Genomic DNA, 13,778 nt, shown 5'->3' on the forward strand with positions numbered 1-13,778 from the left:
TAGCTGGATGGAACTGCTTCTTTCGGGAGGTCCTTCAGGGTCAGGACTGTCCAGCCTTCAGTTAACCATTCAGGGTTTGTTCCATCAGATAGCAGCTGATTCATTTGTGCTGCCAGGCGGTCATGGAGTGCAGTTATCTTCCTCAGCCAGTAGGTGTGGACCATGTCAGGGCCTGGAGTTTCACTATACGCCACCTACCAAAAGACTCAAACCATGACACCATCTACCCAAAACTATAAATTCTCTTGCCCTCATTTCACAAATGATTCAGACAAATCCCTTTATATATCACCAGCTGCACAAAGTGCTCATGTAGAAAGCACTACACGATTATTATTCATTATTCATTACATCATTATTCAGTATTCATTGCAGTAACATGTTTTTACTGTAGTGTTTGAAATTGATGTCAACTGAGTGTAATGACTATTTTGTAGTGTCTGTGTATTTGAGGGCTTTTGTGTGATGTCTGAAGGTCTCTTGTGTGATGTCCTTTGTGTAATGTCTAAACCTGAAGTGTTTGGTTTAGGTGTTTTGCCATGGAAGTTGGAAGTTTGTGAAGATGATTGTCAGTTATGCGTTTGTTATGTGTTTATGTAATGGCCGGAGTGGTGCAGGGTGAGGAGCAGGACACACAGGCTCTCTAGATGTAGACAGACCTTTATTATACACAGATGAAGGGCGAACATATTGGCACTCACAGAAAACCAGGTAGGTGACCACAGACAACAGGTTACAAACATAACACACGATACTATCGTGAACATGAAAACGTAGTCGAACATGAACATGACATGACCAAAGACCGATACCCTGTACTCTCCTGCAACGGTTTAAATACATGTAGACATTTGACATGGAAGCTGGTGCAGCTGTGCAAATATGGGTGTGGTCACAAACAAAGAGACACTCCCACATTACGTGGTGGGCTGTACCATGTGACCAGTGTAGTTTATGTAAAATGGTGTGGGTTATGTAAAAGTGCATTAGCGTGGTTTATATAAAAGTGTATTGGCATGGTTTATGTAAATCGGTATCGTGTGGATTATGTAAAACTGTACTGTAAAGTATCGGTATGGTTTAAGTCAAACTCTGTTAGTGTTGTTTTTATGAGTGTATATTTTTCTTAACAGGGATCCACAAAGTCTTTCCAGAGCACGGACTCCAGGCGCAGGCCATCCAGGTAGAACTGTGTTTCTTTAGTAGTTTCACTGTCTTGCATGTGGATCTGGGCGTGTCCTTCACACACTTAGGATAGCGAGTCCTGGACGTTCTTACGCAGAAATGCTGTAGGGGGAAAACTGCAGAATAAAACGGGTCTATTTAACTTTGTTTTTTTCTGCCTTCGCTTTGAGGGAAATAATCTCTGGTTTGTAAATGTTTATACAGTCACTTTTAGATCCCATGTGGTCCCACACTCAGTCCAGGCTCAGACTTGTATAGGTTTTAGCTGTATCTTAAACTACAGTCTGCTGACTACAGTCTGCAGATTTCATCTATTATTGTCAGACCATTATAAACCCAAATAAACCCAGTCAAACCAAAAACACAGAGACCTTCACTTGGAACTTTAGGGCTGTAGGCATATCAGAGCCTCTTAGCACAGTCCACAGGCTACAGCTAACACATCCTGGCTCTTAGGATGACAGTACCATAGCTATACTACCAATAACAGCAGACAGCTGACCTATTGAGCCGAGGTGTGTGAGTGTGTGTGTGTGTTTGTGTGTGTGACAGGAGCTTGAGCCTGATCCAGGCCATGGAAGAGAGCTATGACGTTGACCTGGTCTATATCACTGAGCGCATCATCTGTCTGTCCTTCCCGGGCGGCTCTGAGGAGCACAGCTACAGTGTGCGCCTGCGTGATGTCATCAGCATGCTCCGCTCTAAACACCACCAGCACTACTTGGTGAGGAGACCCTTCCTCTACACCACATGGGGGTGCTGTCATCTCACCAGGGTGCTCAGCACTCAGTAGTTAAGGTATTTGACTAGTAATCAGAAGGTTGCCAATTCAAGTCCCACCACTGCCAAGTTGCCACAGTTGGACTCCTGAGCAAGGCCCTTAACCCTCAGTTGCTCAAATTGTACTCAGTCACAATTGTAAGCTGCTTTGGATAAAATTGCCTGCTAAATGCCATAAAGGTAGGGTGCCATTTTATGAGCAGGTACTCATATAGCTTGAGCTCCGCTGGATCAGTGTGTCACATTGGTGACTTTGGTGAGGTTAAACATTGTAAGTTGGTATATTCTGCCCCAGCATGTATAATGGTGGTGTGCCGAGTCAGACAGCGTGTTGCGCGAGGGAGTAACGTTGTGGCGTACTGGACTGGAAAGGGACACAAGGTAGCATGTAGATGTTAGAAATGCATACAAGTTATAACGGAGTGAGATTTCAAATGTTCTGTGTTGGTTTCAGCTGCTGAACCTCAGTGAGAGGAGGCATGACATCACCAAACTCAACCCAAAGGTGAGTAAAGCTTGTGTGTCTGTGATTTTATATATATATATATATAATGTATGTGTGTGTGTGTAATATATGTATGTATATGTATGTATATATATATATATATATATATATATATATATATATATATATATATATATATATATATATATATACACACACACACACACACACACATATATACATATATATACATTATATATATATATATATATATATATATATGTATGTGTGTGTGTGTGTGTGTATGTGTGTATGTGTGTTCTGTGTGTGTGTGCGTGCATTCTGTGTGTGTGTGTGTGTCTTCTGCATGTGCATTTATTCTGTGTGTGCATGTCCTGTGTGTTTGTGTTTTGATTGTGCTTTATTATGTGTTCTGTGTGTGTTCTTTGCGTGTGCGTTTATTCTGCATGCGCATTTATTCTGTTTGTGTGTGTTCTGAGTGTGTTTATTCTATGACTGCATTTATTCTGCGTGTGTGTGTTCTGCGTGCGTGTGTGTTCTGCGTGCGTGTGTGTTCTGTATGTGTGTGTGTGTTCTGCCTGTGTGTGTGTTCTGCCTGTGTGTGTGTTCTGTGTGTGTGTGTGTTCTGTGTGTGCATTTATTCTGTGTGTGCGTGTGTCCTGCGTGTGTGTGTTCTATGTGTGTGCGTGTGTTTTGATTGTGCTTTATTGCGTGTTCTGCGTGCGTTCTTTGCGTGTGCGTTTATTCTGCATGTGCATTTATTCTGTGTGTGCACATGTGCTCTGCGTGTGTGTTCTCTCTGTGTGTTCTGTGTGTGTGTGTGTGTGTGTGTGTTCTGCGTGTGTGTGTGTGTGTTCTGTGCCGGCAGGTGCTGGACTTTGGCTGGCCTGACCATCATGCTCCTGCTCTGGACAAGATCTGCAGCATTTGCAAGGCCATGGAGACCTGGCTCACTGCAGACCCTCACAACGTGGTGGTCCTGCACAACAAGGTGGCCCCCGTTCCTGTCCTGCACATGTGCAACATAAATAGTTATCATATTAAAACTGTACCATTCAGTACTTTTGTAAATGTCTTTAGCATGTGTGGAAAACATTAGGTAGGGATTTGCCAGTTGTCTTTTAAACAATTTTAAACAGTAGAGGGTGCTATTGTTCTGGTTCAAGAAGGGAAGCAGTTCTTGGAGAGATAGATGTACGCGAGCCCTAGACCCCTAAACCCACGGCCCTAAACATGTCACTAAACCCCTAAACATGGCACTAAACCCATGGCCCTAAACATGGCACTAAACCCCTAAACATGGCACTAAACCCATGGCCCTAAACATGGCACTAAACCCCTAAACATGGCACTAAACCCCTAAACATGGCACTAAACCCACGGCCCTAAACATGTCACTAAACCCCTAAACATGGCACTAAACCCACGGCCCTAAACATGTCACTAAACCCCTAAACATGGCACTAAACCCATGGCCCTAAACATGGCACTAAACCCCTAAACATGGCACTAAACCCCTAAACATTGTACCAAACCGACGGCCCTAAACATGTCACTAAACCCCTAAACATGGCACTAAACCCACGGCCCTAAACATGTCACTAAACCCCTAAACATGGCACTAAACCCATGGCCCTAAACATGGCACTAAACCCCTAAAAATGGCACTAATCCCACGGCCCTAAACATGGCACTAAACCCACGGCCCTGAACATGGAATCCAACCCATGGCACTAAGCACAGCACAAATCCCATGGTACTAAACATTGCAGTAAACTGCTTTTTGTATCCTGTGCATGACCTGATGACATCAAGGTGCCAAGGTCAAAGGTGAAATCAGTCTGAAAAGGTGAGCAGGGGATAATGCTCTCGTACTCGCTTTGCCCAGCTGTAGTGACCCCAAAGACTGCCCCACTGTAGTGACCCCAAAGACTGCCCCGCTGTAGTGACCCCAATGACCGCCCCACTGTAATGACCCCAAAGACTGCCCCACTGTAGTGACCCCAAAGACTGCCCCGCTGTAGTGACCCCAATGACCGCCCCATTGTAATGACCCCAAAGACTGCCCCACTGTAGTGACCCCAAAGACTGCCCCGCTGTAGTGACCCCAATGACCGCCCTGCTGTAGTGACCCCAAAGACTGCCCTGCTACAATGACCCCAAATAACGTCCCACTGTTGCGATTACAAAAAGCGTCCCACTTAAAAACGGAACTGGATCCGTCTGCAGCAAATAAAGAATCCTTTACAACCAGGAAAAAAAACGTTGTTATGGCAACTAGATCAGCTTTTCCCCTGCTGTGGAAAATTAAGCTTTTCGGCTTCAGAAAAACAAGGGGAAAAAAGAAAACGGGCAAGTGATGGGGGTTAACGTCATCCAATCAGAACCCTCAGGCTGATTGAATGGCCTTCGTGTATATAGTGATGTTCTCCGCTGCTGTTCCACACTATTCTGCTCTCAGTGAAAAGTGTCGTGACATTTGTGCATTTTCATCTCTCAGGAGTGTGCTCCGCTCTCTCAGCGTGACACACCGTAGCGATCATAGCGTCCTGGCTGATTTGCACAGGAATCTCAGATGCACTATAAACACTTTTGGGCAGTTCCATGTCTTACATTTTGGTCTTTTCCCCCCGATGTGTGTTTTTGTTCCGTTTCCCAGGGAAACCGAGGAAGAACTGGGGTAGTGGTGGCAGCCTACATGCATTACAGCAGCATCTCAGCCAGGTGCGAGCAGAGAGTGTGTTTTGAGGTGTTTTTTTCTCGTGGTATCAAATCCCTGCCAGTTCTGTAGCTCGGTAAGGTGGTGTGTGTGGCGGTAGACCCGCGCAGTCGAGGGAGACTGCTCCGGCTGTCGCCGTCTGAGTGTGTGCTGTCTGCTGCGCCCCGCAGTGCGGATCAGGCCCTGGACCGGTTTGCCATGAAGCGGTTTTACGAAGACAAAGCCATGCCTGTGGGCCAGCCATCGCAGAGGAGGTGAGTGGCGCCGCAGCCAGCAGGCCCGGTGCCACCCCCGCCTGCGCCGCTCTGACAGCCTCCATCCTCAGCCTCCACCCTCAGCCTCCACCCACAACCCCCACCCACAAGCCCCACCCACAGCCTTTACTCTTAGCCTTTGCTTTGAACCTCAGTCCTGAGTCCCATCTTTAAGCCTCCTTGTGCCTCTACCTTCCACTGTGAGGTGAAATGCACTGCACCGTGCTGGTGTGTGTGTGTGTGTGTGTGTGTGTGTGTGTGTGTGTGTGTGTGCGCGCACTGTGGTGATCAACAGTATGCCTTCTGTGTTTACATTCTTTTCACACTGCAGCTGGTGTAGTTGTCAGATTATTTAATTATTAAATTACACAATGAGAGTGCAAAGAATGAATGACTCTGAACATCTGCGCGACTCAGTAATAGTTAGACTGTGTGTGTGTGTCTTGGCAGGTATGTGCAGTACTTTGCTGGACTACTTTCTGGTCATATAAAGATCAACAACAAGCCCCTGTTCCTTCACCATGTCATCATGCATGGCATCCCTAATTTTGAGTCTAAAGGAGGTGAGAATAACACTCTGATCTACCTGCATGGTACCTAGAACACCCCAAGTATGTGGTACCAAGAACACCCCACCTGCATGGTACCTAGAACACCCCAAGTATGTGGTACCTAGAACACCCCAAGTATGTGGTACCAAGAACACCCCACCTGCATGGTACCTAGAACACCCCAAGTATGTGGTACCTAGAACACCCCAACTATGTGGTACCAAGAACACCCCACCTGCATGGTACCTAGAACACCCCAAGTATGTGGTACCTAGAACACCCCAACTATGTGGTACCAAGAACACCCCACCTGCATGGTACCTAGAACACCCCAAGTATGTGGTACCTAGAACACCCCAACTATGTGGTACCAAGAACACCCCACCTGCATGGTACCTAGAACACCCCAAGTATGTGGTACTTAGAACACCCCAACTATGTAGTACCAAGAACACCCCACCTGTGTGGTACCTAGAACACCTCACCTTTGTTGTACCTAGAACACCTCAGCTGTATGGTACTCTGATCTACCTGCATGGTACCTAGAATACCCCATCTGTGTGGAATAACCCCAGTGTGAACTCTGCTAACATCTGCTAATGTGTCAGACCTGGTAGCATGTATCCTACAGAGACTGTATAGATGGATAGGCATTGTACACATAGATAGGTAATGTACAAATAGGTAATGTACAGATAGATAGGCATTGTATGGATAGATAGGTAATATACAGATAAATAGGCATTGTATGGATAGATAGGTAATGTACAGATTGATAGGTATTGTATGGATAGATAGGTAATGTACAGATAGATAGGCATTGTATGGATAGATAGGTAATGTACAGATTGATAGGTATTGTATGGATAGATAGGTAATGTACAGATAGATAGGCATTGTATGGATAGATAGGTAATGTACAGATAGATAGGCATTGTATGGATAGATAGGTAATGTACAGATAGATTGGCATTGTATGGATAGATAGGTAATGTACAGATTGATAGGCATTGTATGGATAGATAGGTAATGTACAGATAGATAGGCATTGTATGGATAGATAGGTAATGTACAGATAGATAGGCATTGTATGGATAGATAGGTAATGTACAGATAGATAGGCATTGTATGGATAGATAGGTAATGTACAGATAGATAGGCATTGTATGGATAGATAGGTAATGTACAGATTGATAGGCATTGTATGGATAGATAGGTAATGTACAGATAGATTGGCATTGTATGGATAGATAGGTAATGTACAGATTGATAGGTATTGTATGGATAGATAGGTAATGTACAGATTGATAGGCATTGTATGGATAGATAGGTAATGTACAGATAGATAGGCATTGTATGGATAGATAGGTAATGTACAGATAGATTGGCATTGTATGGATAGATAGGTAATGTACAGATTGATAGGCATTGTATGGATAGATAGGTAATGTACAGATAGATAGGCATTGTATGGATAGATAAGTAATGTACAGATAGATAGGCATTGTATGGATAGATAGGTAATGTACAGATAGATAGGCATTGTATGGATAGATAGGTAATGTACAGATAGATAGGCATTGTATGGATAGATAGGTAATGTACAGATAGATTGGCATTGTATGGATAGATAGGTAATGTACAGATTGATAGGCATTGTATGGATAGATAGGTAATGTACAGATAGATTGGCATTGTATGGATAAATAGGTAATGTACACATAGATAGGTAATGTACAAATAGGTAATGTACAGATAGATAGGCATTGTATGGATAGATAGGTAATGTACAGATAAATAGGCATTGTATGGATAGATAGGTAATGTACAGATTGATAGGTATTGTATGGATAGATAGGTAATGTACAGATAGATAGGCATTGTATGGATAGATAGGTAATGTACAGATTGATAGGTATTGTATGGATAGATAGGTAATGTACAGATAGATAGGCATTGTATGGATAGATAGGTAATGTACAGATAGATAGGCATTGTATGGATAGATAGGTAATGTACAGATAGATTGGCATTGTATGGATAGATAGGTAATGTACAGATTGATAGGCATTGTATGGATAGATAGGTAATGTACAGATAGATAGGCATTGTATGGATAGATAGGTAATGTACAGATAGATAGGCATTGTATGGATAGATAAGTAATGTACAGATAGATAGGCATTGTATGGATAGATAGGTAATGTACAGATAGATAGGCATTGTATGGATAGATAGGTAATGTACAGATTGATAGGCATTGTATGGATAGATAGGTAATGTACAGATAGATTGGCATTGTATGGATAGATAAGTAATGTACAGATAGATTGGCATTGTATGGATAAATAGGTAATGTACACATAGATAGGTAATGTACAAATAGGTAATGTACAGATAGATAGGCATTGTATGGATAGATAGGTAATGTACAGATAAATAGGCATTGTATGGATAGATAGGTAATGTACAGATTGATAGGTATTGTATGGATAGATAGGTAATGTACAGATAGATAGGCATTGTATGGATAGATAGGTAATGTACAGATTGATAGGTATTGTATGGATAGATAGGTAATGTACAGATAGATAGGCATTGTATGGATAGATAGGTAATGTACAGGTAGATAGGCATTGTATGGATAGATAGGTAATGTACAGATAGATTGGCATTGTATGGATAGATAGGTAATGTACAGATTGATAGGCATTGTATGGATAGATAGGTAATGTACAGATAGATAGGCATTGTATGGATAGATAGGTAATGTACAGATAGATAGGCATTGTATGGATAGATAAGTAATGTACAGATAGATAGGCATTGTATGGATAGATAGGTAATGTACAGATAGATAGGCATTGTATGGATAGATAGGTAATGTACAGATTGATAGGCATTGTATGGATAGATAGGTAATGTACAGATAGATTGGCATTGTATGGATAGATAGGTAATGTACAGATTGATAGGTATTGTATGGATAGATAGGTAATGTACAGATTGATAGGCATTGTATGGATAGATAGGTAATGTACAGATAGATAGGCATTGTATGGATAGATAGGTAATGTACAGATAGATTGGCATTGTATGGATAGATAGGTAATGTACAGATTGATAGGCATTGTATGGATAGATAGGTAATGTACAGATAGATAGGCATTGTATGGATAGATAAGTAATGTACAGATAGATAGGCATTGTATGGATAGATAGGTAATGTACAGATAGATAGGCATTGTATGGATAGATAGGTAATGTACAGATAGATAGGCATTGTATGGATAGATAGGTAATGTACAGATAGATTGGCATTGTATGGATAGATAGGTAATGTACAGATTGATAGGCATTGTATGGATAGATAGGTAATGTACAGATAGATTGGCATTGTATGGATAAATAGGTAATGTACAGATAGATAGGCATTGTATGGATAGATAGGTAATGTACAGATTGATAGGCATTGTATGGATAGATAGGTAATGTACTGATAGATTGGCATTGTATGGATAGATAGGTAATGTACAGATTGATAGGCATTGTATGGATAGATAGGTAATGTACAGATAGATAGGCATTGAATGGATAGATAGGTAATGTACAGATAGATAAGCATTGTATGGATAGATAGGTAGTGTACAGATAGATAGGCATTGTATGGATAGATAGGTAGTGTACAGATTGATAGGCATTGTATGGATAGATAGGTAATGTACAGATAGATAGGCATTGTATGGATAGATAGGTAATGTACAGATAGATAAGCATTGTATGGATAGATAGGTAGTGTACAGATAGATAAGCATTGTATGGATAGATAGGTAGTGTACAGATAGATAGGCATTGTATGGATAGATAGGTAGTGTACAGATAGATAGGCATTGTATGGATAGATAGGTAATGTACAGATTGATAGGCATTGTATGGATAGATAGGTAATGTACAGATAGATAGGCATTGTATGGATAGATAGGTAATGTACAGATAGATAGGCATTGTATGGATAGATAGGTAATGTACAGATAGATAGGCATTGTATGGATAGATAGGTAATGTACAGATAGATAGGCACTGTATGGATAGATAGGTAATGTACAGATTGATAGGCATTGTATGGATAGATAGGTAATGTACAAATAGATAGGCATTGTATGGATAGATAGGTAATGTACAGATAGATAGGCATTGTATGGATAGATAGGTAATGTACAGATAGATAGGCATTGTATGGATAGGTAATGTACAGATTGATAGGCATTGTATGGATAGATAGGTAATGTACAGATAGATAGGCATTGTATGGATAGATAAGTAATGTACAGATCGATTGGCTTTAATTTAACGAGTAAAGAGGTTATTTTTCACACTATCGTAGGTTGCAGACCCTTCCTCAAGATTTACCAGGCCATGCAGCCTGTATACACATCTGGTATATAGTAAGTACTGTACATGCTTTATATTCTATGTATACGTGAGATTGATGGTTGATGTGTGTATGGTGCATGAACATGTGTACTATATGTATGGATGGAGTCTGAGAGTGTGTGTGTGTGTGTGTTTCCAGATGAACTCTCTGGGATTAACCTGTTAGATTAATGTTAATCTGCACCGGTGTGTATGAGACATTGTCAGACACAGTGCCTGAGCCCCCCACGTGCTTTAATGAGAGGGACATTATTAATGGACATTATGACTTCCCTCCCCATGGCAGTCCCTTCATCATCGTTATCCTCAATCTCCTAACGACCTTCCACTTGATTTCCATAGATTTTGCCGAGCCGTTGAGCTCGGATGAATTTAAAATGGGAGTTTAAATTTTCATATTCCTGTTCCTTGTGTGAGTTCAGCAGAAGATGGCCGTTTATCTGGCTTCTCCCGCTGTCTGGTCTGGATGTTCTTAAGTGGCCCTGTAATAATGGTGTACATGTGCGTTTCTCATCTCTGTGTTCTCACAGTAATGTTCAAGGTGACAGTGAGACAAGCATCTGTATCACCATTGAACCCGGCCTGCTTCTAAAGGGAGATATACTGGTAAAAACACAATACACCATCCCGAAGCTGCATCCTGCCAATAACAGCATTACAATTATGCCCTGTAGGTTTACAGAATTTACAAATCACTGGTGCTAAATGATTTTATTGCATATAGAAAGTAAACCCTTCCAAGTCATGACAAGGCATTTGTGTGTTTTTAATATTCCAGAGTAATGTCCTCTATTCTTTGAGGAATTCTCTCTATCTTGCAGTTAAAGTGTTACCACAAGCGCTATCGGAACCCCAGCAGGGACGTGATCTTCCGTGTTCAGTTCCACACGTGTGCCGTGCATGATTTAGGCGTGGTTTTCACCAAGAGCGACCTGGACGAGACTTTCCGAGGTCACTCTGTTCTTAGGCTCCTTCTGTTTTTACACCAACATGAAACACATTACAGAGGGGTGGTCTACTGTGTATATGTAAAAAGTTACTGACTAATCATGAAAATGTATTTTAACAGATGACAGATACCCTGAGGATGGGAAAGTGGAGTTTATCTTTTCGTTTGGGCCAGAGAAGATCCGAGGTTAGCTTGTGATGCCGAATTCAGCTTCTGATCCTGTAGGCGTGACGGGGGACGACATCACCCATGTGCATGTGTGTGACCCACAGGGATGGATCATCTGGAGAATGGCCCCAGTGTTTCCGTAGACTACAACACCCAGGATCCCCTCATCCGCTGGGACTCCTACGAAAACTTCAACAGGCGATGTGAGGATGTGACAGAGGGTGAGCTGCCTTCTTTGTGACCTGTGCGCTGCCTCACCTGTGCGCTGCCTCACCTGTGCGCTGCCTCACCTGTGCGCTGCCTCACCTTTGTGGGTGACTTGGCCTCTAATGTGAAGACATATTTCCCAATATGACTACCATGTAATTTCACAATTTTCACCCTGTCACAATGTTTTAGATAAACACAGATGACACATGGTACAAAAACACCCACAAAGAAGCCAGATCCTCCACTCCCAACCCCATGAAACACTTTTGCTTTTAAAGGTTGATACATGTTACATGATGCAGCTATTAATTATGAATAAGAAACATAAAATGATGTAGTGCATATTTTCCTTTTCATTTGTATGTTGTAATAGTTAGTGGTGAGTAATGATGCTTCACCAGACCTCTGAAACAGCTGGTGTGCAGCAGAGCACCCGGCTGGCGACGTGCCCGGTTGGCACTGTGCCCTCCAGCTCACCAAGGCTTAGAGATTGGCAGTGTTCCTGGACACTTGGCCAGCAGAGACTGACAGATGCAGCCCAGGCAGAAACTTTAACAAGACTATTAGGTTTTCTTTGGTGTCGTCATGCGGAAGGTTTCCTCACTGTGTTTGTTTATTTCAGCAGGTCGACCTGTGACCTCTGCCCAGCTCTTAGCACTTTGCTGAATCCTGACCCAGAGCTTTTCATATGGTTCCAAGTGTATTCAACATTTTTAGTCACAAACTGCCTGACTGTTCCTGTGGTATTTCATCTAAAGCTCACTTCCTGCAACACAGTTCCTGCATTTTAATAACAGATTTAAATCTCAGAAGGGATACTCAAAGAGCCATTTTGTCTTTCCAACAACAATATATTTTTCTTGCTACAGTGTGGCAGGCTGGTGGCAGAAATATGAGCATTGTGACATGAAACAGAATAAAGGAATAATGGAATATGGGAATAAGGGAAGAAGATAAGGGAATAATGGAATATGGGAATAAGTGAATAAGAGAATAAGGGAATAATGGAAAATGGGAATAAGTGAATAAGAGAATAATGGAATAAGAGAAAAGAGAATTAGGGAATAAGAGAATAAAGGGATAATAGAATATGGGAATAAGGGAATAAGAATAAGAGAATAAAGGAATAAGGGAATAATAGAAAAGAGAATTATGGAATAAGGGAATAAGAGAATTGGAGAGTAAGGTAAAAGAGAAATAAGGGAATAAAGGAATAAAGAATAATTCATGGCTTTTGTGTTAACATCCCTGGTCTCCATGAAGGGGAGGAAATATTGAAATGGGAGCAGTGGGTGGATGAAAACATTAAGACCTGCCTCCCTGCTCATTAAGACCCGCCTCCCTGCTCATTAAGACCCGCCTCCCTGCTCATTAAGGCCCGCCTCCCTGCTCTTGCCTGCTTCCACTTCAAGCTTTAAATAGTGCCTGCAAAAATAGAACTGTCTCTGGCCTCAGTGCAGAGTGTGTAAGCTGACACCCCTCTATCCGATGACCTCTGGTAGGGAGGGGGAGGGAAGAAGATTGGGGTACCCCAAAACACCCCCACACCCCCTCCTTCTCTCCTTTCACGCTATCTCAGCTGAGCGGCAGAGCGAGGACCTTGGTCATCACAACCCGCGGCACGGTTACACCCGACCCTGGCGGTTTGTCCACACGTACACAGCACTGACTCAATACTGAGTCAATACTGAGTCAATACTGAGTCAGACCTTTCAAAGCTGCCACACCATAACAGGTGTCAGGCCTTCACCAGACCGCCATGAGTTCCAGATATGATGAGACTTTTTTAAGGTGATGGAGGACTATCGCCCATCCGGGAATCAAACGCCGCAGGCTCCTTTCTGTAGCAACAGTGCGTACAGCCTTGTTCAGGATGGTGTGGGCCTGAAAGATCTAGGGAAGGACAGGGCTGTGGCTGTTTAGGAGTTGGAGTGGTAACGTGCTGACGTTTTCCACTTTGCAAAACATCAACCTGTAACACAACCCATAACACAACAAATTAGACAACATGTAACACATCATGTAACAAGACCAGCGCTGCCCTGTGCACACTGTACCAGGG

At 42.4% G+C, this 13,778-nt stretch overlaps 1 protein-coding gene across 8 annotated transcripts in view; it reads left to right on the forward strand.

The window, feature by feature from the left end:
• tns1a (tensin 1a) overlaps positions 1-13,778 on the forward strand; it is a 102,683-nt gene that overhangs the window by 42,758 nt on the left and 46,147 nt on the right. For all 8 annotated transcript variants that reach the window (XM_035525632.1, XM_035525642.1, XM_035525635.1 and 5 more), the window contains 12 exons: positions 1,134-1,183; positions 1,738-1,909; positions 2,420-2,470; positions 3,300-3,422; positions 5,091-5,155; positions 5,321-5,404; positions 5,855-5,967; positions 10,340-10,400; positions 10,920-10,995; positions 11,211-11,340; positions 11,459-11,524; positions 11,611-11,727. In XM_035525632.1, coding sequence (XP_035381525.1) covers positions 1,134-1,183; positions 1,738-1,909; positions 2,420-2,470; positions 3,300-3,422; positions 5,091-5,155; positions 5,321-5,404; positions 5,855-5,967; positions 10,340-10,400; positions 10,920-10,995; positions 11,211-11,340; positions 11,459-11,524; positions 11,611-11,727 — 1,108 coding nt within the window. The remainder of the gene's footprint in view (positions 1-1,133; positions 1,184-1,737; positions 1,910-2,419; positions 2,471-3,299; positions 3,423-5,090; positions 5,156-5,320; positions 5,405-5,854; positions 5,968-10,339; positions 10,401-10,919; positions 10,996-11,210; positions 11,341-11,458; positions 11,525-11,610; positions 11,728-13,778) is intronic.

The sequence above is a fragment of the Electrophorus electricus genome, chromosome 1 (assembly GCF_013358815.1).
Source record: "Electrophorus electricus isolate fEleEle1 chromosome 1, fEleEle1.pri, whole genome shotgun sequence".
Taxonomy (NCBI): domain Eukaryota; kingdom Metazoa; phylum Chordata; class Actinopteri; order Gymnotiformes; family Gymnotidae; genus Electrophorus; species Electrophorus electricus.